This window comes from Bombina bombina, chromosome 4 (assembly GCF_027579735.1).
Source record: "Bombina bombina isolate aBomBom1 chromosome 4, aBomBom1.pri, whole genome shotgun sequence".
NCBI classification, from domain to species: domain Eukaryota; kingdom Metazoa; phylum Chordata; class Amphibia; order Anura; family Bombinatoridae; genus Bombina; species Bombina bombina.
The window spans coordinates 949,289,912-949,316,759 of NC_069502.1; the positions used below are offsets into that span (position 1 = coordinate 949,289,912).

The 26,848-nt window shown below is 39.3% G+C and overlaps 1 protein-coding gene across 1 annotated transcript in view; it reads left to right on the forward strand.

Moving 5' to 3' along the window:
• The window catches only part of ACOXL (acyl-CoA oxidase like), a 1,233,832-nt gene that overhangs the window by 403,193 nt on the left and 803,791 nt on the right, over positions 1–26,848 (forward strand). The window contains exon 10 of the mRNA XM_053712602.1: positions 22,225–22,341. Within this exon, the coding sequence (XP_053568577.1) occupies positions 22,225–22,341 (117 nt within the window). The remainder of the gene's footprint in view (positions 1–22,224; positions 22,342–26,848) is intronic.

The window sequence follows — 26,848 nt, forward strand, 5'->3', positions numbered from 1 at the left end:
TAAGGTCTATTCTGCCCTTAGTTCAAGAAGGACAGTTCATGACAACAATAGACTTGAAGGATGCGTACCTTCATGTGCCAATACACAAGGATCACTTTGAGTTCCTAAGATTTGCTTTTCTGGACCAGCACTTCCAGTTTGTAGCTCTTCCCTTCGGTCTGACTACTGCTCCAAGAGTCTTTACGAAGATTCTGGGAGCTCTGCTCGCGGTGGCGAGATCCAGAGGTATTGCAGTAGTGCCTTATCTGGACAACATTCTGGTCCAAGCTCTGTCCTGCTGGCTGGCAGAGGACCATTCGAGAGCTCTTCTACTTCTTCGATCTCATGGATGGAAAATAAACTCAGGAAAGAGTTCTCTGATTACCAGTACAAAAGTGGAGATCCTGGGCATGATAATACACTTCATATCCATGAAGATATTCCTGACAGACCAGAGACATTGCAAGATTGCCTCCAGCTGTCTTGCCCTTCAGACCTCCTCAAGGCCATCTGTGGCCCGGTATATGGAGGTGATAGGGCTCATGGTATCCAGCATAGATGTCATTCCATACGCCAGGTTCCATCTCAGACCTCTTCAGTTGTGCATGCTGAGGCAATGGAATGGCGATCACTCGGATCTATCCCAACAGATTTCTATTGACAACCGGTCGAGAGAATCCCTCTTGGTGCCTCTGTCCAGATCGGCTGTCCCAGGGGACATCCTTCTTGAGACCATCCTGAGAGACTGTGACTACAGACGCAAGCCTCTCAGGATGGGGAGCTGTTTGGGGTGCCAGGAAGGCACAGGGCAGGTGGAATCGAGGAGTCGCTTCTTCCGATCAACATCCTGGAACTTCGAGCGATCTTCAACGCTCTGAGGGCTTGGCCCCTCCTGGGTTCGTCCCAGTTCATCAGATTCCAGTCGGACAACACTACCTCGGTTGCTTACATCAACCATCAGGGGGGGAAGCGAGAAGTTCCCTATCCATGTGGAAAGTATCTCGGATTCTGGAATGGGCGGAGACCCACAACTGTTCGCTGTCAGCGATCCACATTCCGGGTGTGGACAACTGGGAAGCGGATTTTCTCAGCAGACAATCGTTTCATCCCGGGGAATAGTCTCTTCATCCCGAGGTGTTTGCGGAGATTTGCCACAGATGGGGGACACCAAAGATAGATATCATGGTGTCCAGATTCAACTCCAAGCTACCCAGATATGGGTCGCTGTCCAGGGATCCCCAGGCAGAAGTGATAGATGCCTTAGCAGTGCCTTGGGGGTTCAACCTAGTTTACATATTCCCTCTGTTACCACTTCTACCTCAAGTAGTGGCCGCATCAAGCAGGAGCAAGCTTTGACTATTCTGATTGCTCCGTTGTAGCCGCGAAGGATGTGGTTTGCGGATCTGGTGGGGATGTCATTGTTTCCCTGTCTCAGAGATCTGCTGGTACAGGGTGTCTTTGTGCATCAAAATCTAGATTCTCTGAGGCTGACTGTGTGGAGATTGAACGCTTAGTCCTAGCCAAGAAAGGGTTTTCTGAGTGTGATTGATACTGTCATTCAAGCCAGGAAGCCGGTCACCCGACGCATCTATCATAAGGAGTGGAGGACCTACTTATTCTGGTGTGAGGCTCGTGGGTATCCCTGGCATAAGGGCAGGGTATCCAGGATCCTTTCCTTCCTCCAGGACGGTTTGGAGAAGGGACTTGCCGCCAGTTCTTTAAAGGGACAGATCTATCTGTGGGCTCTATCTGTGTTGTTACACAAGAAGCTTGCTGAGCTTTCTAATATTCAGTCTTTTGTTCAGGCTCTCTCTAGAATCAGGCCTGTGTTTAGACATTCCACTCCTCCTTGAAGTTTAAATCGGATTCTTAAAGTTTTGCAGAGGGCTCTGTTTGAGCCCATGCATTCGGTTGACATTAAATTACTGTCTTGGTAGGTTCTTTTTCTACTGGCTATTGTGAGCCTCCTTACCTAGTTTTTCATACTGATAAGGCTGTTCTTCGCACTGGGTTGGGTTTTCTCCCTAAGGTTGTTTCTGATCGCAACATCAATAAGGAGATTGTGGTTCCTTCCTTGTGTCCTAATCCTCCTTCTTCGAAGGAACGGTTACTTCATAATTTGGATGTGGTTCGAGCTTTGAAATTCTATCTTCAGGCTACGAAGGATTTCAGACAGACTTCAACATTGTTTGCTGACTATTCGGGGAAACGCAAAGGGCAGAAGGCTTCTTCCACTTCCCTATCTTTTAGGCTGAGGAGCATGATTCGCTTGGCTTATGAGACAGCGGGACATAAGCCTCCTCTGAGGATTACGGCTCACTCAACTAGAGCTGTGCCTTCTTGGGCCTTCAAGAATGAGGCCTCTATGGAGCAGATTTGTAAGGCGGCTACCTGGTCCTTCTTACGCCCGGTTCTCCATTGGGCGGACCTAAATTTCTTTTGTTTTTCTTCTGGCACCATTTATACCCTGATATTTCTCCTACTGTTCATTGTTCCGTCGGCAGAATGACTGGGGGATGAGGGGAGAGGGGGAGGTATTTAAGCCTTCAGCTGGGGTGTCTTTGCCGCCTCCTGGTGGCCAGATTCTGTATTTCCCACAAGTAATGAATGAAGCCGTGGACTCTCCTCATACAGATGGAAATGAAATTATAAGGTAAGCATAATTTGTTTTTTTTTCAAAATTAGCGATAGTTACATTGTAACACTGATATCTGTCAGGAATCCCTGAATAACCCTTCACATGTATATATATTTTTTAGTAGATAAACCAAAGTATTGATCTAGGCCCATTTTGATATATTTCATGCCATCATTTCACCGCCAAATGCATTCAAATAAAAAAATCGTTCACTTTTTCACAAACTTTTTCACAAACTTTAGGATTTTCACTGAAATTATTTACAAACAGCTTGTGCAATTATGGCGCAAATGGTTGTAAATGCTTTTCTGGGATCCCCTTTGTTCAGAAATAGCAGACATATATGGCTTTTGCATTGATTTTTGGTAATTAGAAGGCCGCTAAATGCCGCTGTGCACCACACTTGTATTATGCCCAGCAGTGAAGGGGTTAATTAGGTAGCTTGTAGGGTTAATTTTAGCTTTAGTGTAGAGATCAGCCTCCCACCTGACACATCCCATCCCCTGATCTCCCTCCCTGACCCCCCTCAAACAGCTCTCTTCCCTCCCCCACCTCACAATTGTCACCGCCATCTTAAGTACTGGCAGAAAGTCTGCCAGTACTAAAATAAAAGGCATATTTTTTTTTATAGTTATTCTGCAGTGGTGGATCCCATCTTAGAACCCAACCTCCTTCATCCCCCCCCAACAGCTTTCTAACCCTCCCCCCTCTACCGAGTTGCTGCCATCTTGGGTACTGAAAGCTGTCTGCCAGTACCCAGTTTGTTAACAAAAATGCCTTTTTTGTTAATAAATAAAATCCAAATTTTCTGTAGTGTAGCTGCCCCCCCTCAATACCCTCCCCCTCCCAGATCCCTTGCCCAACATTGATTCCCCCCTCCCACTCCCTCCTCATACAATTTAGTACTATTGAAGGCAAATGATGCGGTGCATGCGAGCTCCCGCCTCCCTGCACGCTCTTGCCAAACAGGATCCGGAACTTAACCAACGATTGTCCGCCCACCCGCCTCCCTGCTATGGCTCCCACCCACCAACGATCGGCACCATCGATGGCCGATGCAGAGAGGGCTCTCTGCATCGGGGAGTAAAAAGAAGTATTGCAGTGATGCCTCAATATCGAGGCATCACTGCAATACCCTGAAAGTGATAACGATCGCTTCCAGCGCTTGGTCATTAACGGACACTTTTTGTAGGACATGCCTGACACATCCTTGGTCGTTAAAGGGATATGAAACCCAAAAGTTTTCTTTTGCGATTCAGACAGAACATAGCATTTTAAAAACATTTCCAATTTAAGTATATTATCAATTATTTTTTTTCGTTCCTATGATATTCTTTGTTGAAGAAATACCTAGGTATTCATCTGGCGCACTACATGGCAGGAGATAGTGCTGCCATCTAGTGTTCTTGGAATAGAGCTCCGGAAGTGGGCCGGCTCCTAAGAATACATCCGTGCTTTTTAACAAAAAATACCAAGGGAACAAAGAAAACTTGATAATGGAAGTTAAATAGAAAGTTGTTTAAAATCATATGCTCTATCTGAATCATGAAAAAAAAGTTGGATTTCATATCTCTTTAATACTGAATGCTCTTTTAAAACAATGGTGTCCTTTAAAAGGATGGTAAACCCATAATCTCCTAATAAAATGTCTAATTAAAGGGATAGTCTAGTCAAAAATGAACGTCCATGATTCAGACAGAGCATGCAATTTTAAGCAACTTTCTAATTTACTCCTATTATCAATTTTTCTTTGTTCTCTTGGTATCTTTATTTAAAAAAACTGGAAAGTAAGTCTAGGAGCCAGCCCATTTTTGGTTCAGAACCTGGATAGCGCTTGCTGATTGGATGGCTACATTAAGACACTAATCAGCAAGCTCTATCCAGATGCTGAAACAAAAATGGGCTGGCTACTAAACTTACATTCCAGCTTTTTAAAATAAAGATATCAAGAGAACGAAGAAAAATTGATAATAGGAGTAAATTAGAAAATTGCTTAAAATTGCATCCTCTATCTGAATAATAAACGTTTAATTTTGACTATAGTATTCCTTTAAGGAAAATAAAATTATACAGTATATGTACATTACTTATTTTACCTCCTTTTGTCTAAAAATACCTCATAAAATGGTGCTTATTCTACTCTCTCCACAGAGCCAGGTGTGTCTCCATCATACCTCAAGAGACATGCAAGCCAAAAATGTTTGTTCATGATTCTGATTGTGGTGCATACAATAAAAAAAAAAATCCAATTGTCTTTTATTTTAAAATTTACCTTTTTCTCAATGTATTCTTTGTTGAAGAGAATACCTAGGTAGGTAGAGCGCTGAATAACTATATGGCAGCAGGTTTGCAATAATGCTTTTGGGTGCAGGGTTTATTTTAAAAGCATCCTTGCAAAAATTGCTGTCATATAGTGCTACTTGCTTTTCAACCATATTTGGGGAAATATACCTGAACTTGCAACATACTTCACAAGGACTGGTTATCTTAGAGAACTAAATTATTTAAATCTATCACTAATTGGTCACATCAAAGGAGGAACATGGGTTTCACCAGTCCTTTCTAGAGGTGTATCCCTGAAATGCAAATGGCATGCCTTGAAAATTATGCTATCAAAATGGGTGTTAAAAAAACGTAAGCACTGCATTGTCAAATAGATTGTTCCTATTGTTCCGTTGCTGATATGTGTTATAAGCTTAACGTCCCTTTAACTATTATAGATTCATGCACATACTCTGCACCATCTCTTTTCACATATTCTACACAAGTAATTTATGCATAATATCTTCATAAATATTTGGCAAGTCATCTGATTCAGCATCCAGGATTCTTTGCCAGCAGGCCACAAAACTTGAGAAATATCCATGTGATAGATGGGTTTGATGAAGCGTTACCAGTTTTGAGCCGGGTGTGTCTCCATCATACTAAACAAAGAACTCTGGTGACTCTCTAAGTGTGAATATGTAAACCTTTATTTGGAGAAATAAAATCCAATATAAAAATCAGCACAGATGCTGCGCTCACAGCATAGAGATAAGGAGTCCTACGCGTTTCGGCAGTGCTCTTCCTTATTCACGGACATAATGAACGTAAAAGTTTGTCAAACTTAAATACACCTGTGCGCCCAGGTGTAGTGAAATTAATGCTGTAGTCTTAAAGAGAAGTAAAACACTGAACACAACATGTGAGAAAATTAAACATCAAAATAGACCATACATATCATGTTTAAAAAACGTAATAAAACTGCATAAAGCCACTAGTTATGCTTAACCCTGTTGCTAAACATATTTATGAAGGTATGTTGTCCGTAAATGTCAAGTATGTGTACATATCACGCAGAGTGTACTACTTATTTGAACAGAACTAACAAAGACTTAAATGTGTCAAACAAACATCTTTATAAGTTAAACTTGGGCTAGCCAAAACTGGTATGAATTAACTAATAAGAATATATTAAAGTGTGCTACCCTAACACATCCTCTATCAACCTGTCCCCTTATTCTAACACATAAAATATATATTCACAATCGGCTAGATTACGAGTTTTGCGTTATGAGTGATGGAAAAGCAGCGTTATGCTTCATAACGCTGCTTTTTCCCTAACGCCGCTATTACAACTCTTGTCGGTATAGGTGTACCGCACACCTTTTTGGCCGTCACTCAACGTTCGTACCGCACTTTTTAAAAAGTCCTTTTTCAATAGGTCTCCCATAGCGCCGGAGTTTGCCTGGGAGGCCAAAAAGTGAGCGGTACACCCTATACTGACAAGATCCGTACCGCCATCTAAAGTCAGTAGTTATGAGTTTTACGTTACAAATATGTAGCATAAAACTCATAACTAAAGTGTTAAAAAGTACACTAACACCCATAAACTACCTATTAACCCCTAAACCGAGGCCCTTCCGCATCACAAACACTATAATACATTTATTAACCCCTAATCTGCTGCTCCGGACCTCGCCACCACAAATAAAATTTATTAACCCCTATTCCGCCACTCCCCGACATCGTTAATTAACCCCCTAAACCGCCGCCCTCCCGCATCACAAACACTATTTAAATATTATTAACCCCTAATCTGCCGTCTGTCCACACCGCCGCTTTAATAAACCTTTTAACCACTAAACCGCAAGCCCCCCACAACTAAATATACTAAAATAAATTATTAACCCCTAAACCTCTGACCTCCCACATCACTAACTCTACATAAATATATTAACCCCAAAATCTAACCCTAACGTAACCCAAAGCCTAACACCCCCGAACTTAAATATAATTAACATATAATTGAAATAAATCTAAATAAACCTTACAATTATTAACTAAATAATTCCTATTTAAAACTAAATACATACCTGTAAAAAAAAAAACCCTAAGCTTGCTACAAAATAACTAATAGTTATATTGTAGCTATCTTAGGTTTTATTTTTATTTTACAGGTAACTTTGTATTTATTTTAACTAGGTAGCTAGTAAATAGTTAATAACTATTTACTAACTAGTCTACCTAGTTAAAATAAATACAAACTTACCTGTAAAATAAGAATAAAACCTAAGATAGCTACAATATAACTGTTATTTATTTTGTAGCTAGCTTAGTTTGTTTTTTTACAGGTAAGTATGTATTTAGTTTTAAATAGGAATTATTTAGTTAATAATTGTAAGGTTTATTTAGATTTATTTTACTTATATTTAAGTTAGGGGGTGTTAGGATTATGCTAAGTGTTAGGGTTACGTTAGGGTTAGGTTTAGGGGTTAATAACTTTAGTATAGTGGCGGCGACATTGGGGGCGGAAGATTAGGGGTTAATAAGTGTAGGTAGGTGGCGGCGATGTTAGGAGCAGCAGATTAGGGGTTAATAACTGTAATGTAAGTGGCGGCGATATTAGGGGCAGCAGATTAGGGGTTAATAACTGTAATGTAAGTGGTGGCGATGTTAGGGGTTAATAACTGTAATGTAAGTGGCGGCGATGTTAGGGGCAGGTTATTAGGGGTTAATAACTGTAATGTAAGTGGTGACAAGGTTAGGGGTAGCAGATTAGGGGTTAATAACATTATGTAGGTAGCGGCGATGTCGGATGTGGCAGATTAGGGGTGTTTAGACGTGGGGTTTATGTTCGGGTGTTAGGTTTAAACATAACTTTTTCTTTCCCATAGACATCAATGGAGCTGCATTACGGAGCTTTTGTTTCCGCAATCGCAGGTGTTAGGCTTTTTTTTGCCGGCTCTCCGCATTGATGTCTATGGGGAAATCGTGCACGAGCACGTCAAAGCAGCGCCTGATTTCGGTGCGGTATGGAGCTCAATGCCACCATATCGCCCTCACAAGCCTGCTTTTTTAAAACCTGAAAAAGCAGCCTATAGGGAGGTGAAATAACGCAGAAAATGTTGCGGTCGTTAATTTCCCTATAGCGCTCAAAACTCGTAATCTGGCTGAATGTTAGTTGGGTGAGATAGATACAGTAACTTAAAGGGGCATCTACACAATTGTATCAGAAATTTAGATACCTATCAAAAGCAAGCAAAAACCTTCGTAGGGGGTATAAAAGTGTATCCGAGGTCCATAATTGATAAAGCCTGATAGGTGGAAAGGAGAGGACAACCTGTATTTGAAAATAGCTTGAGTCGATGGATACAAAAATGACAGAATTAAAGGTCCTCAGCATCCTTACTGATGCGACCAAAATGTTATAACATCACCGTCAATGTTGAATCCATCTGGTCTCCTGGTCTTCAAATTGAAGATCCAAAAAGCCTCTTTATAGAAAAGCTTACTTGTTCTGTCTCCTTCACAAACTAAGGGCCGAACTTGATCAATCACCTGCCCACTTAAAAGTGGCAACATCCTTGTCATGGGTGTAGATAAAATGTCTGACTAAATCAGAACACTCTATACCATTTTCAATATTCTTTAAATGCTCCCTGATCCTACTGCGTGCCTCCCTGGTAGTACAATCCACATATTGTTTTTTACATTGGATACAACCAATCATGTAAACAACAAAAGTGGAGCGACAGTTGGTATGGGCATCAATATCATATACCCTCTGGGTAACATATGATTTAAACTGTTTGGATATTAATGAATGTCTACAGGATATACAGTTCCCAAAGTGGTATTTAAAGTGGCCCTTAACATCCAACCAACTGTTTCTGCTTCTGGGAGTAGAACGGAGCAGGCTGGGGAACAAAACATTTCCCAAAGTGCAGCCTCTCCTGGAGACAAAGTTGCATCTATCTGCTACCAGGTCTTTCAAGCTAACTCCATGCACACTTGCCCTTAGAGAGATACAACTGCACCTCACTGACGAGGCCCACAGGAGGCCGAAACGATCGTCTGGGGTTGTTGCTTCCCTTGTTCAGAGAAGAATTGCCTGGTATTTCGGCGCTGGACTGTCATTGGGCAGGGTCAGACTGATATGCTTCAGGATATATTTTTTTCTCTGTGAAGGGGCATAGTGTGCAAAAAGAACGTGCACCCTGAGGAATTTAATAAAAATGAACATGCATGGAAGTTTTTCCAGCTTCTGTTCTATCTCATGGAGTGCTGTTCTTTCTCTTTTGATCTTTCAAGCTATCCTCCGCTGTTAGAATCGGGAGATGGGTCTTAATGATATTACAGATTTGATCAAACTGGGCACTATATGTTGTTATAAAAGTGGGCTTCCAACTCACATAGTGAGTATTCCTTATATTAGCCTTGCGGTCTAGAAGCATCTGATTCCTATCCATACGGTTAACTTCTAGTAATGCTCTGCTGACTACTTTTTTGGAATAGCCTCTATCCATAAGTTGAGTCACCAGTGCCTCACTCTCCCTTACATAATCACTGTTATTTGTGCAATTTCTTTTAACACAAATGAACTGCCCTTTAGCCACACCAAATCCAGTATGCCTGGGGTGTTTGCTACGGGCATGGAGTATGGCATTAGAGGCTATAGGTTTACGATAGAGAGTAGTCCTAATACTGCATGTCTCCACATCACCTATCAGCAGGAAATCCTGATAAGGTATAGAAGAAACATGGTGGGCATATGTAAACTGCAAATTGACTTTATTTGTATTCAAGTAACTGACAAAATCAATTAGTTCGTGTTGACCCCCAGTCCATATGTATAGGAGTTCATCAATGTACCTCTTATACATCTGAATGCTATCCCTGAATGGATTTCTGTCCCCAAAAACGTGGGCCACCTCCCATCAAACTATGAACAGGTTGGCGTAGGCTGGGGAAAATTTAGCCCCCATGGCTGTACCACGTTTCTGGAGATAGAAATCCCCTGCAAAGTGGAAAAAAAAATTGTGAGAAAGTAGAAAGTCCAATGACCGTACAATAAAACCCTTAAAGGTACATAAAACCCAATTTTTTTCTTTCATGATTCAGATAGAGAATACAATTTTAAACAACTTTCTAATTTACTTCTATTATCTAATCTGTTTCATTCTCTTGGTATCATTTGTTGAAAGAGCAGCAATGCATTACTAGTTTCTAACTGAACACATGGGGGAGCCAATCAATATAAATATGCAGCCACCAACCAACAGCTAGAACCTAGGTTCTCTGCTGCTCATGAACTTGCCTAGATAAACCTTTCAGCAAATGATTACAAGAGAAGGAAGCAAATAAAATAATAGAAGTAAATTGGAAAGTTGTTTTAAATTGTATTCTCTATCTGAATCATGAAAGACATTTTGGGTTTCATGTCCCTTTAAGTGTATTGTTGTAATTACTAAGGGAATCTAACATATAGGAAATGGCTTCCAAACTGCTAGAGTGTGGAATGGCAGAATAAAGCCCTACTACATCAACAGTAAGCCACTCGGATGTGTGTCCCAAGGAAGTCTGTTGGAGGCATTTTAGAAGGTGCTTTGTATTCCTCAAATAAGAGGGGAGTTTATAGACAAGGATTTGAAGTAATACTTTCAAGGGACATGCAACCCAAAAATGTTTGTCCATCATTCAGATTGTGCATACAATAAAAAAAAAAATCCAATTATCTTCTATTTTAAAATTTACGTTTTTTTCATGGTATTCTTTGTTGAAGAGAATACCTTGGTAGTAGAGTGCTGAAAAACTTTATGGCAGCAGTTTTGCAATAATACTTTTGGGCGCTAGATGGAAGCAGTGTTTATTTTAAAAGCATCCTTGCAAAATTGCTGTCATATAGTGCTACTTGCTTTTCAATCATATTTGGGGAAATATACCTGAGCTTGCAACATTGCGTACTTTACTATTACTTTACTATTCAAAAAAATTGTTAATTTAATGGGCTTGATGAAGTGGTACCCCTTTCTCAATCTTTGTTAGTTAGCAGGAAAATGCCATGTTTAGAAATCCAGATTTCTGCACTAATAAACAAACTTTATTGAAAGTGCATTCTACTTAACCATAGTTCATCACACTGGTTTTCTTCTGTAGACAGAAGACCAAAAATCCATCAACAAATGACCGTGAGCTAAGCTACACATACAAACACAACAGGCATTTGCTGTGTTTCTTGCTACTACATAGTAATTCAGAACTGTGCAATTAAAGTGAAAGTCAATCCTAGCGTTTTACAAACGCTAGGATTGACTATTGAAACAAACAAAGGGGACTTTCATTCATGAAGTATAAGATACTTCATATAGAAAGCTCCTTTATTTGTTTTAACCGATCGCCGTTCTTAGCTGCTACAGCAGCCTACGGCTAAAAAAATCTTTTGCTAAGAGGTGACATTTTCACCTCTTAGCCAATAGCCGTGCTGGAAATCCGGCTCCCATGGGCGCCAAGTGTCTTATACTTCATGAATGAAAGTCCCCTATTTGTTTCAATAGTCAAACCTAGTGTTTGTAAAACACTAGGATTGACTTTCACTTTAATGCCTACAATAATGTTAATATACAGTGCTGTTAAAACAAGGAATGTGAACCTTCTGTACAAGTGGCTGCAGTGTCATACCTCTCAACATTTCAAAATTCAAAAGAGGGACACACCCTCCCCGCGACAAAAAATTTGAAATGTGGTGGGCGGGGCATAAAAATCATAAGACCAAAGTAATATAAATAAAATTCTAAATAAAGCCATATATTTTAATATACTTAGGCAGCAAATCAAACACAAGCTCAAACCACTGGTATGGCTATGTGTATTTAACCCTTTAAGGACACAGCTTTCAGTTTGCTCAATTGTTTTATGACGGAAAAATTCCGTCATATGTCCTTAAAGGGACACTGTACCAAAAAATTTTCTTTCGTGATTCAGATTGAGCATGACATTTTAAGCAACTTTCTAATTTACTCCTATTATCAAATTTTCTTCATTCTTTTGGTATCTTTATTTGAAATGCAAGAATGTAAGTTTAGATGCCGGCCCATTTTTGGTGAACAACCTGGGTTGTCCTTGCTGATTGGTGGATAAATTCATCCACCAATAAAAAAGTGCTGTACTGAAACCAAAAAAAAGCTTAGATGCCTTCTTTTTCAAATAATGATAGCAAGAGAACGAAGATAAATTGATAATAGGAGTAAATTAGAAAGTTGCTTAAAATTGCATGCGCTTTCTGAATTACAAAAGAAAAAAATTGGGTTCAGTGTCCCTTTAAGAGGTTAATTAGCCCTTGCAAAGACATTGCTAAATATTTTTATCTTAATTGGACATTTAATAATAAATTCTTTAAAACTGCTCTCTGCATTCACCATTAATATTCTAGATTCTGGCCTTTAAAGTCAGCAAAAATGCACAGTAGCACACTACATAGCATACACTTACACATGCAGATACACACACTACATAGCATACACTTATACATGAAGATACACACACGCTACATAGCATACACTTATACATGCAGATACACACACACTACATAGCATACACTTATACATGCAGATACACACACACTACATAGCATATACTTACACATGCAGATACACACACACTACATAGCATACACTTACACATGCAGATACACACACACTACATAGCATACATTTATACATGCAGATACACACACATTACATAGCATACACTTATACATGCAGCATACACTTATACATGCAGATACACAGACACTACATAGTATACACGTATACATGCAGACACACACACACTACATAGCATACACTTATACATGCAGATACACACACACAGTTATGGATACAGATAGACACACACACTACATCATATATGGGTATCTGGAATTCATTGTATGGGGTCCTGGGGTTGGCAAGCACATTAGCTGGCAGTCTGCGGCTGCCACTGTTCGTTACCCTGGTATTAGCACTGCTCATTGTATAAAACTGAAGGCATGCTTCTATTATCATCAGGGGTTAGACATCATCACTACCAGAGGTAGGTTAGAGGTCACCATTACCCGTGGTCAGGGTGTATACAGCCTTCTTACTCCTGCTTAACCCACACACCATTCCTTTTCCACAGGGAATCTAACAGGTATCTAACCCTGTGAGAGCAAAGCCAGCTGCTTCTGAGTATGGGCCCAATAGAATTTTTTTTTTTTAATGCCTGGGGCAAATCGGGACAGATGGCTAGCAACCCGGGACAGGGGGATAGACCCCTAAAATCGTGACTGTCCCGCGAAAATCGGGACAGTTGGGGGGTATGCAGTGTGTCAGAGTATAAAATGCTGATAAACCTCAATGATCATTAAAGGAAAAGCTTTTAAAGAGTGATAAAACATCAAAGGTTTTTTCACTTTAGAAATCTAGCATAAAGTTCAGTGGACGCTTCCAAGATCATTGTTCTTGGAAGGGTCCACTAGCATCCTCTTTCGCTCTTTCCTACTAGTGCCCCTATCTAATCCCAGCTCCCCTTTTCACTTTTCATGCTTTTCAGTGCCCCCTTGGTAATCCAGGGGTGGTAGTACCAGCAGCTTTGGAAACCACTGATGTATACTTAGGAAATGTGTATCTAAGTATTTGCCAACCCTAATAATAATTTTCTTTAAGCCAATGGTGCAAAGAGAATAAATACAAAATGTCTACAAATATTTTATCAACTACAGCAATATGTAATATCTCAATCTGTGTTAAATTCAGATATTACATATTGCTGTAGTTGATAAAATATCTCAATTTAACACAGTACAGGTATACCTCACTTTACAGCGCTTTACTTTACAGCGCTTCGCTAATACAGCGCTTTGTGGAGCTGAAGTTCAACCTCCAAATATTTGAAACAGTGCTGTAATCTTCGTGAGATTGCGAGAAAAGTGACTGACACCATGTTGTTATGTGCAGTTCACTTTGTTTACAGCATTACAGTGCAATCTGTGTCTCAGTGTTATAGTCTGGCAAATTTTACTACAGTAATTGTCACTATTTTACAGGTACAGTATTTATTTAATACTGTGCTGAGCTAGTGTTAAACTAAACATAGCAATATTGCACCTCTAATATATGTTAGTTTAAACATGTTTTTAAACATACTGGCAAGTGAAAAGATAGCTAAAACTGCCTTGTTTCACTTTAAGGCGGTTTTCACTTTACAGCGGGGCTCCGGTCCCTAACCCTCTGTATGAGCGGGGTATACCTGTAATGTAGTCTACAGCTAACACCAATTGGTTGTTTCTTAAAAGTTTCAGAACTCTAGATCTGATTTAAAGTATGTTTCTTACATTTTTGGGTACACTACAAATTAGTATTTAATAAAGTAAGAATTTTATCTATTTATTATTTGTACTTTAAATGTTTTCTTTTTTAGACTTGAATTTGTCCTTTAAATGGACTTTAAATGTAATCTTTATAATTTTTTTATTATGAATGGTAAAAAAAATGCAATATACTTTCATGATTTCATCCCACATTTTCTATAATTTACCTCTGAAACTTGTGATGTTTCCATTGTCCTCAGAAAAGCTAGAATGCATCCTGATGGATGCAGAATCCTGTCTTTGTAACATGGTACACAGTAATCATTTTATCAGTGCATTTATATTTGTCACTGATTGGCCAGAAAACAAGATAAATATACTCAAGAGGCTGCTCAATGAATATGTCACTGTACTGCAAAATAATGCAACTTTGCTATAAATGCTTTTAAAACATATTTCTTTCATGTAATTAGCAAGAGTCCATGAGCTAGTGACGTATGGGATATACATTCCTACCAGGAGGGGCAAAGTTTCCCAAACCTCAAAATGCCTACAAATACACCCCTCACCACACCCACAATTCAGTTTTACAAACTTTGCCTCCGATGGAGGTGGTGAAGTAAGTTTGTGCTAGATTCTACGTTGATATGCGCTCCGCAGCAAGTTGGAGCCCGGTTTTCCTCTCAGCGTGCAGTGAATGTCAGAGGGATGTGAGGAGTATTGCCTATTTGAATGCAGTGATCTCCTTCTAAGGGGTCTATTTCATAGGTTCTCTGTTATCGGTCGTAAAGATTCATCTCTTACCTCCCTTTTCAGATCGACGATATACTCTTATATATACCATTACCTCTGCTGATTCTCGTTTCAGTACTGGTTTGGCTATCTACTATATGTAGATGAGTGTCCTGGGGTAAGTAAGTCTTATTTTCTGTGACACTCCTAGCTATGGTTGGGCACTTTGTTTATAAAGTTCTAAATATATGTATTCAAACATTTATTTGCCTTGACTCAGAATGTTCAACTTTCCTTATTTTCAGACAGTCAGTTTCATATTTGGGATAATGCATTTTAACCTTTTTCTTACCTTAAAATTTGACTTTTTCCCTGTGGGCTGTTAGGCTCGCGGGGGCTGAAAATGCTTCATTTTATTGCGTCATTCTTGGCGCGGACTTTTTTGGCGCAAAAATTATATTTCCGTTTCCGGCGTCATACGTGTCGCCGGAAGTTGCGTCATTTTTTGACGTTATTTTGCGCCACAAATGTCGGCGTTCCGGATGTGGCGTCATTTTTGGCGCTAAAAAGCATTTAGGCGCCAAATAATGTGGGCGTCTTATTTGGCGCGAAAAAATATGGGCGTCACTTTTGTCTCCACATTATTTAAGTCTCATTTTTTATTGCTTCTGGTTGCTAGAAGCTTGTTCTTTGGCATTTTTTCCCATTCCTGAAACTGTCATTTAAGGAATTTGATCAATTTTGCTTTATATATATGTTGTTTTTTCTCTTACATATTGCAAGATGTCTCACGTTGCATCTGAGTCAGAAGATACTACAGGAAAATCGCTGTCAAGTGCTGAATCTACCAAAGCTAAGTGTATCTGCTGTAAACTTTTGGTAGCTATTTCTCCAGCTGTTGTTTGTATTGATTGTCATGACAAACTTGTTAAAGCAGATAATATTTCCTTTAGTAAAGTACCATTGCCTGTTGCAGTTCCTTCAACATCTAAGGTGCAGAATGTTCCTGATAATATAAGAGATTTTGTTTCTGAATCCATAAAGAAGGCTATGTCTGTTATTTCTCCTTCTAGTAAACGTAAAAAATCTTTTAAAACTTCTCTCCCTACAGATGAATTTTTAACTGAACATCATCATTCTGATTCTGATGATTCCTCTGGTTCAGAGGATTCTGTCTCAGGTTGATGCTGATAAATCTTCATATTTATTTAAAATGGAATTTATTCGTTCTTTACTTAAAGAAGTCCTAATTGCTTTAGAAATAGAGGATTCTGGTCCTCTTGATACTAAATCTAAACGTTTAAATAAGGTTTTTAAATCTCCTGTAGTTATTCCAGAAGTTTTTCCTGTCCCTGATGCTATTTCTGCAGTAATTTCCAAAGAATGGGATAATTTGGGTAATTCATTTACTCCTTCTAAACTACAAACAGAACTAGGTAAAAACCCAAATTAGCAGCGCTTCTCTATAACAGGCTAATTTATGTATATAGTCTAGATGGGAATTGCCTGATAAGTTAAGCAATATACATTGAGGTATATCAGTTGAAATATAGTTTATAACAAGATTCAATAAATATTGGGACAGAGTAATGGTCCTATATAAAAAAAAAAAACAACAAAAAATTAAAATTTACAATTTGCTATTATTGCAAAAACTCAAATCACTATTCGTAGGAGAAGATAACAATACTTCCCAATAGTGTTGTGAATGGTGGGTGCCGCTCCAAGTGATGACACAGGGCTGCGGTCCTGGTCTTAGGAAGTGGCTGGAAAACAGAATAAAACACAGAGCGCAACCCACTCTAAGTGTAAAATCATTTAATTTCAAACAATAAAAGAACGTGTAAATCGCACGTACAGTGTTGCAAAATAAACAGGCACAATAAAACCAATCCCAGAATGTATCACCAAATGTCAGGGGTGTGATGTCCGTCACCTCGTAGCTCACAATCCCCAAAACGGCTTCCGGATCACCGTGTGAGAATTCAGCTTATGCCGAGGGATACTCCAAATGGCATTGATAACAGGGAAGCTGGGAGAAGTTCCTTTTGTGCCGCCTCGACGCGTTTCCTCAGGCTACGACCAGACTTTCTCACATCCTCTTGAGAAAGTCAGGTCGTAGCCTGAGGAAACGCGTCGAGGCGGCACAAAAGGAACTTCTCCCAGCTTCCCTGTTATCAATGCCATTTGGAGTATCCCTCGGCATAAGCTGAATTCTCACACGGTGATCCGGAAGCCGTTTTGGGGATTGTGAGCTACGAGGTGACGGACATCACACCCCTGACATTTGGTGATACATTTTGGGATTGGTTTTATTGTGCCTGTTTATTTTGCAACACTGTACGTGCGATTTACACGTTCTTTTATTGTTTGAAATTAAATGATTTTACACTTAGAGTGGGTTGCGCTCTGTGTTTTATTCTGTACTCCTTCTAAACGTTTTAAGCAATTATATCCTGTGCCGTCTGACAGATTAGAATTTTGGGACAAGATCCCTAAAGTTGATGGGGCTATTTCTACCCTTGCTAAACGTACTACTATTCCTACCTCAGATGGTACTTCGTTTAAGGATCCTCTAGATAGGAAAATTGAGTCCTTTCTAAGAAAAGCTTATCTGTGTTCAGGTAATCTTCTTAGACCTGCTATATCTTTGGCTGATGTTGCTGCAGCTTCAACTTTTTGGTTGGAAACTTTAGCGCAACAAGTAACACATCGTGATTCTCATGATATTATTATTCTTCTTCAACATGCTAATAATTTTATCTGTGATGCCATTTTTGATATTATCAGAGTTGATGTCAGGTTTATGTCTCTAGCTATTTTAGCTAGAAGAGCTTTATGGCTTAAAACTTGGAATGCTGATATGGCTTCTAAATCAACTTTACTTTCCATTTCTTTCCAGGGTAACAAATTATTTGGTTCTCAGTTGGATTCCATTATTTCAACTGTTACTGGTGGGAAAGGAACTTTTTTACCACAGGATAAAAAATCTAAAGGTAAAAACAGGGCTAATAATCGTTTTCGTTCCTTTCGTTTCAACAAAGAACAAAAGCCTGATCCTTCATCCTCAGGAGCAGTTTCAGTTTGGAGACCATCTCCAGTTTGGAATAAATCTAAGCCTGCTTCTAAGTCCACATGAAGGTGCGGCCCTCATTCCAGCTCAGCTGGTAGGGGGCAGGTTACGTTTTTTCAAGGAAATTTGGATCAATTCTGTTCACAATCTTTGGATTCAGAGCATTGTTTCAGAAGGGTACAGAATTGGTTTCAAGTTGAGACCTCCTGCAAAGAGATTTTTTCTTTCCCGTGTCCCAGTAAATCCAGTAAAAGCTCAAGCATTTCTGAAATGTGTTTCAGATCTAGAGTTCACTGGAGTAATTATGCCAGTTCCAGTTCCGGAACAGGGGATGGGGTTTTATTCAAATCTCTTCATTGTACCAAAGAAGGAGAATTCTTTCAGACCAGTTCTGGATCTAAAAATATTGAATCGTTATGTAAGGATACCAACGTTCAAGATGGTAACTGTAAGGACTATCTTGCCTTTTGTTCAGCAAGGGAATTATATGTCCACAATAGATTTACAGGATGCATATCTGCATATTCCGATTCATCCAGATCATTATCAGTTCCTGAGATTCTCGTTTCTGGACAAGCATTACCAGTTTGTGGCTCTGCCGTTTGGCCTAGCTACAGCTCCAAGAATTTTTACAAAGGTTCTCGGTGCCCTGCTGTCTGTAATCAGAGAACAGGGTATTGTGGTATTTCCTTATTTGGACGATATCTTGGTACTTGCTCAGTCTTTACATTTAGCAGAATCTCATACGAATCGACTTGTGTTGTTTCTTCAAGATCATGGTTGGAGGATCAATTTACCAAAAAGTTCTTTGATTCCTCAGACAAGGGTAACCTTTCTGGGTTTCCAGATGGATTCAGTGTCCATGACTCTGTCTTTAACAGACAAGAGACGTCTAAAGTTGATTTCAGCTTGTCGAAACCTTCAGTCACAATCATTCCCTTCGGTAGCCTTATGCATGGAAATTCTAGGTCTTATGACTGCTGCATCGGACGCGATCCCCTTTGCTCGTTTTCACATGCGACCTCTTCAGCTCTGTATGCTGAAGCAATGGTGCAAGGATTACACGAAGATATCTCAATTAATATCTTTAAAAACCGATTGTTCGACACTCTCTAACATGGTGGACAGATCACCATCGTTTAATTCAGGGGGCTTCTTTTGTGCTTCCGACCTGGACTGTAATTTCAACAGATGCAAGTCTCACAGGTTGGGGAGCTGTGTGGGGATCTCTGACGGCACAAGGAGTTTGGGAATCTCAGGAGGTGAGATTACCGATCAATATTTTGGAACTCCGTGCAATTTTCAGAGCTCTTCAGTTTTGGCCTCTTCTGAAGAGAGAATCGTTCATTTGTTTTCAGACAGACAATGTCACAACTGTGGCATACATCAATCATCAAGGAGGGACTCACAGTCCTCTGGCTATGAAAGAAGTATCTCGAATTTTGGTTTGGGCGGAATCCAGCTCCTGTCTAATCTCTGCGGTTCATATCCCAGGTGTAGACAATTGGGAAGCGGATTATCTCAGTCGCCAAACGTTGCATCCGGGCGAATGGTCTCTTCACCCAGAGGTATTTCTTCAGATTGTTCAAATGTGGGAACTTCCAGAAATAGATCTGATGGCGTCCCATCTAAACAAGAAACTTCCCAGGTATCTGTCCAGATCCCGGGATCCTCAGGCGGAGGCAGTGGATGCATTATCACTTCCTTGGAAGTATCATCCTGCCTATATCTTTCCGCCTCTAGTTCTTCTTCCAAGAGTAATCTCCAAGATTCTGAAGGAATGCTCGTTTGTTCTGCTGGTAGCTCCGGCATGGCCTCACAGGTTTTGGTATGCGGATCTTGTCCGGATGGCCTCTTGCCAACCGTGGACTCTTCCGTTAAGACCAGACCTTCTGTCACAAGGTCCTTTTTTCCATCAGGATCTGAAATCCTTAAATTTAAAGGTATGGAGATTGAACGCTTGATTCTTGGTCAAAGAGGTTTCTCTGACTCTGTGATTAATACTATGTTACAGGCTCGTAAATCTGTATCTCGAGAGATATATTATAGAGTCTGGAAGACTTATATTTCTTGGTGTCTTTCTCATCATTTTTTCCTGGCATTCTTTTAGAATACCGAGAATTTTACAGTTCCTTCAGGATGGTTTAGATAAAGGTTTGTCCGCAAGTTCTTTGAAAGGACAAATCTCTGCTCTTTCTGTTCTTTTTCACAGAAAGATTGCTATTCTTCCTGATATTCATTGTTTTGTACAAGCTTTGGTTCGTATAAAACCTGTCATTAAGTCAATTTCTCCTCCTTGGAGTTTGAATTTGGTTCTGGGAGCTCTTCAAGCTCCTCCGTTTGAACCTATGCATTCATTGGACATTCAATTACTTTCTTGGAAAGTTTTGTTCCTTTTGGCCATCTCTTCTGCCAGAAGAGTTTCTGAATTATCTGCTCTTTCTTGTGAGTCTCCTTTTCTGATTTTTCATCAGGATAAGGCGGTGTTGCGAACTTCTTTTGAATTTTTACCTAAAGTTGTGAATTCCAACAACATTAGTAGAGAAATTGTGGTTCCTTCATTATGTCCTAATCCTAAGAATTCTAAGGAGAAATCGTTGCATTCTTTGGATGTTGTTAGAGCTTTGAAATATTATGTTGAAGCTACGAAATCTTTTCGTAAGACTTCTAGTCTATTTGTTATCTTTTCCGGTTCTAGAAAAGGCCAGAAAGCTTCTGCCATTTCTTTGGCATCTTGGTTGAAATCTTTAATTCATCTTGCCTATGTTGAGTCGGGGTAAAACTCCGCCTCAGAGAATTACAGCTCATTCTACTAGGTCAGTTTCTACTTCCTGGGCGTTTAGGAATGAAGCTTCGGTTGACCAGATCTGCAAAGCAGCGACTTGGTCCTCTTTGCATACTTTTACTAAATTCTACCATTTTGATGTATTTTCTTCTTCTGAAGCAGTTTTTGGTAGAAAAGTACTTCAGGCAGCGGTTTCAGTTTGAATCTTCTGCTTATGTTTTTCGTTAAACTTTATTTTGGGTGTGGATTATTTTCAGCAGGAATTGGCTGTCTTTATTTTATCCCTCCCTCTCTAGTGACTCTTGTGTGGAAAGATCCACTTCTTGGGTAGTCATTATCCCATACGTCACTAGCTCATGGACTCTTGCTAATTACATGAAAGAAAACATAATTTATGTAAGAACTTACCTGCTAAATTCATTTCTTTCATATTAGCAAGAGTCCATGAGGCCCGCCCTTTTTTTGTGGTGGTTATGATTTTGTATAAAGCACAATTATTCCAATTCCTTATTTTATATGCTTTCGCACTTTTTTATCACCCCACTTCTTGGCTATTCGTTAAACTGAATTGTGGGTGTGGTGAGGGGTGTATTTGTAGGCATTTTGAGGTTTGGGAAACTTTGCCCCTCCTGGTAGGAATGTATATCCCATACGTCACTAGCTCATGGACTCTTGCTAATATGAAAGAAATGAATTTATCAGGTAAGTTCTTACATAAATTATGTTTTTATGCATTGCAGTGATTAATTGCTAATATATACATTGTGTGTGTGTATATATATATATATATATATATATATATATATATATTTGTATTGCTATTATGTTCTCCAATATTCTGTTAGATGATAACTTTAATTTTTTATGCCACGTTTAAACAAATAGTAAAGTAAAAAATAAACTTTCATGATTCAGAGCGTGTAATTTTAAATAATTTTCCTATTTACTTCTTATATCAAATTTGCTTTGTTCTTTTGGTATTCTTTGTTCAAGAGTAGACTCAGAAACATTAATGCACTGCTGGGCGCTAGCTGGTGTCTGGTGGCTGTACATATATATACCATTTGTTATTGGTTCACCCGATGTGTTCAGCTAGCTCCCAATAGTGTATTTATGCGTCTGAGGCTACTCTTCAACAAAATATACAAAGGGAACAAAACAAATTTGAAGTAAATAGGAAAATGATTTGTTTGATATACATATATCAAACAAGCTGGTATATATAGAAATCCATTACAGTTAGTTGATGACTTGAACTTGGACAATCTGGACTTTTAGAAGTATCTGTTTTTAGTTATGGATTCAAAGTAAGGTCCTGAATACATTTCAAAGCAAGACACTTTAAAAAAATATTTATTAAAAATAGAAAGTACTCCAGAAAATATAACCCAAGCTTATTTTCAGCTAATTTCTCTACTTTTTTTAAGCCGTAGGCAATTTGGACCAAAGAACAAAGAAGAAGTAAAGATTATTGAACACCAAACCCAGCATCTTCGCTTGATGCCTCATTTGGCCACGGCTTTAGCTCTGACCTTCACCAGCAGGTATTCAACTCCTCTTTTTTTACGTTTTTTTCTCTTTGAATATGTGTATGTGTAGTAGGACATTATATGTATATTTAATCCATTATGAATTATTCCCTTCTGCAATGTCTTACAGAAATAACTGCCTAACTGCCAGAATGATGACGTTATTTATCAGACTGATGACGTTATTTATCAGACTGATGACGTTATTTAGCAGACTGATGACGTTATTTAGCAGACTGATGACGTTATTTTTCAGAATGATGACGTTATTTATCTGAATGATGACGTTATTTTTCAGAATGATGACGTTATTTATCAGAATGATGACATCTCCTTAGTTAAGTTGGAAGAGTATTATATACCTGTTTGAGGAGAAAAAATTGTTTTATTCTAGATCATTGGTTGATAGTGTGTTGCAGTGTCATCAGTTGTGTCTAAAGATTAGTCTAGGCCTTATTAGAAGTTTTATATTTCTTTTTTCTATGTTTAATGTCTTGCGTTCCACTATTGAATTAGTGTTAGAGTTTTAAGAAGCTATATTTACAAGTGGAAAATATTTGGCTACTAATTTTTGTTTGGGATTACTGGCTAACTCACTGATGAAGTGTCATTGAAACACTATATATATATATATATATATATATGTACTGTGTGTGTATATATATATATATATATATATATATATATATATATATATATTAGGGCTGTCAAAAATAATCGTCACACCGATGCATCACGATGCAGCAGTGAACGATTCTGCATCGATGCAGTGAAGGATCTTAATCGATTCCGGGTCAGTGACGTCATGGGCAGGGGATTCGGTATGTGAGGAAATGAGTCTTGTACTGTCAGTTTCCTGTTTTACTCATTGCTCTGTTTTTAAACTTCACTGTTGTTATGGAGCCACAATATAAGCCTTTCCAAGCCGCCTCCTCCCCTGTATGTCAGTTCGTTTATTTTTTTTATTGCAAGTACTGGGAGTTTGGTTTGCCCTCCCTTCACTGACTGCTGCTTTATTTAATACTATTGGTATTGGTAGTACTAGCAGTCAGTGCCTATCACTGTTCTACGTAGTGCAATATCGTGCTCGTCAGAGAGAGGCTCTCGGTAGCCAGTGTCACAGGAATTCATATAATCCCTCTGAATTAGCTGCTGATAACGTAGAACAGTGATAGGCACTGACTGCTAGTACTACCAATACCAATAGTATTAAATAAAGCAGCAGTCAGTGAAGGGAGGGCAAACTCACAGTACTTGCAATAAAAAAATAAACAAACTGACATACAGGGGAGGAGGCGGCTTGGAAAGGCTTATATTATAAAGACAGGTGACATAGAACAGGCAACTCCCAGATAGGCACCATTAACCCCATACATGCCAGGCGAGTCTGACAGGGAACTCCTGTGATTCAGGACTTCCTGTGCACACTGCGCAGATATCTGACCCAGAGAGCATTACCAATAGACCTCCTCTCACATGTTCCGGTCAAGAATTTTTATGACACCTATCCTAAAGAGCCGACAGCAGCCTCATGTAAACAGTGAATCTTTTCTTGTATTATAGATTCACTGTTTACTGTTGCGGTCTCTGCTGCATGTTTCCTCTCAGTCAGATCCCTAGCCCAAACGAGCATTTGAGGGTTGCTGTAAAACTTTTGACTTACTGTATCTAATAGAAACCCTCAAATGCTCGTTTGGGCTAGGGATCTGACTGAGAGGAAACATGCAGCAGAGACCGCAACAGTAAACAGTGAATCTATAATACAAGAAAAGATTCACTGTTTACATGAGGCTGCTGTCGGCTCTTTAGGATAGGTGTCATAAAAATTCCTGACCGGAACATGTGAGAGGAGGTCTATTGGTAATGGTAATGCTCTCTGGGTCAGGTTTCAGATGTCTGCATGTACTCCGTGAGAATGTTTGAGTGAGTACACTGCTGCTTGTTATATTTTCCTTTGTAAAATAAATCTACAGATACATTTCTGTGCATATTGTAGTATTATGTTTATAAGTGCTCTTCCATCTTACACAGTTGTTTAAAAGATTATTATATATATATATATATATATATATATGTGTGTGTGTGTATATATATATATGTGTGTGTGTGTGTATATATATATATATACACACACACACATATATATATATATATATATATATATAAATATATATATATATATATATATATATATAAAATATGGAATAGAACAAGATCATGAAAATCATGGGCAGTAATCGTGATGCATCGCGATGCATCGTAGAATCGAATCGTATCGAATCGTTACAATGATAATCGTAATCGAATCGAATCGTGAGACAAGTGAAGATGCGCAGCTCTAATATATATATATATATACACACACACACACACACACACCGGCCACTTTATTAGGTACACCTGTTTAATTGCTTGGTAACACAAATTGCTAATCAGCCAATCACTTGGCAGAAACTAAATGCAATTTAGGCATCTAGATTTGGTGAAGACGACTTGCTTAAGTTCAAACCGAGCATCAGAACGTGGAAGAAAGGGGATTTAAGTGACTTTGAATGTGGCATGGTTGTTGGTGCCAGACCGGCTGGTCTGAGTATTTCAAAAACTGCTGATCTACTAGGAATTTCATGCACAACCATCTCTAGGGATTACAGAGAATGGTCCAAAAAAGAAAAAATATCCAGTGAGTGGATGGAAATGCCTTGTTGATGTCAGAGGTCAGAGGAGAATGGGCAGACTGGTTTGAGATGATAGAAAGGCAACAGTAACTCGAATAACCACTCGTTACAACCAAGGAATATAGAATACTATCTCTTAATGCACAACATGCCAAACCTTGAAGCAGATGGGCTACAGCAGCAGAAGACCACACCGGGTGCCAGTCCTGTCAGCTAAGAACAGGAAACTGAGGCTACAATTCACACAGGCTCATCAAAATTGAACAATAGAAGATTGGAAAAACGTTGCCTGGTCTGATGAGTCTCAATTTCAGCTGTGAGACATTAAGATGGTAGGGTCAGAATTTGGTGTAAACAACATGAAAGTATGGATCCATCCTGCCTTGTATCAACGGTTCTGGCTAGTGGTGGTGGTGTGATGGCATGGGGGATATTTTCTTGGCACACTTTGGGTCCCTTAGTACCATTTGAGCATTGTTTAAACACCACGGCCTACCTGAGTATTGTTGCTGACCATGTCCATCCCTTAATGACTACAATGTACTCGTCTTCTGATGGCTACTTCCAGTAGGATAATGCACCATGTCACAAAGCTCAAATCATCTCAAACTGGTTTCTTAAACATGACAATGAGTTCACTGTACTCCAAGGGCCTCCACAGTCCCCAGATCTCAATCCAATAGAGCAACTTTGGGATGTGGTGGAACGGGAGATTCACATCTTGGATGTGCAGCCGACAAATCGGCAGAAACTGCGTGATGCTATCCGGTCAATATAGACCAAAATATCTGATGAATGTTTCCAACACCTTGTTGAATCTATGCCAAGAAGAATTAAGGCAGTTCTGAAGGCAAACGGGGGTCCAACCCGGTAATAGCAAGGTGTACCTAATAAAGTGACCAGTGAGTGTGTGTATATATATATATATATATATATATATATATACATACAGAGAGAGAGAGAGAGAGAGATTAGATTTTGATAATAATAGATTTGTATTATTAAAAAAGCACTATTAGCTTGTACTTTTACACTTCTAAATAATAGTAATCCCATTCTCTTACAAGAGATACTTCTTCAGATGGCTGCAGGCTGAAGCCTTACATAAATATATACATTTTTCAAAGACCGGCAGGTAGAGGCTGGGCACAGTTTTAATGCTTGCAAGCAGGTAGCATTAGACAGAGGCATGACACACAATTTGAAATGTCAGCAGTCAAAAGCTGGACACCAAGTTCAGATGACAGCAAGCTGAGGTAGAGAGAGATACATACACACACAGGCAGGAATATACTGACTCTCATGTACAAAGGCAGCAGGGATAAACAGACACAAAGAGACAGGAATAGACAGATACACATGCAGTGACAGGGATAGGCAGACAAAAAGAGCCAGGCAAATACAGACACACTCACAGGCAGGGAGAGACAGAAAAACACAGAGGATGGGAAAGATAGACACACACAGTCAAGGATAAACCCACACACAGGGAGGTGTTGATGCACACAAACACACAGCAACCAGAAAAGGACATGTCAAGAAGCCTCAGGTACTTGATAATAACACTAAGGGGTAGGAGCAAAATGATCTTAATGACCAACCAGCCCCAGTAAAGGACTCTCCTGTGCTACTTTGTGGTATGACATAAGATCATTCGGGCTTAGTTTAAATGATAAACTATTAAAAAGCACTTAGCGGTTGAACAAATGAAAGAACACTGCATAGTAGATCATGTTAATTTCACAGTAAAATATGAGCTAGATGTTTGTTATTTTTCCATTAACGAACCGCCACTCTGTTGATGAATACAGAATGCCAGCAGATGGCGCTATAGAGTTTTGGTTGGT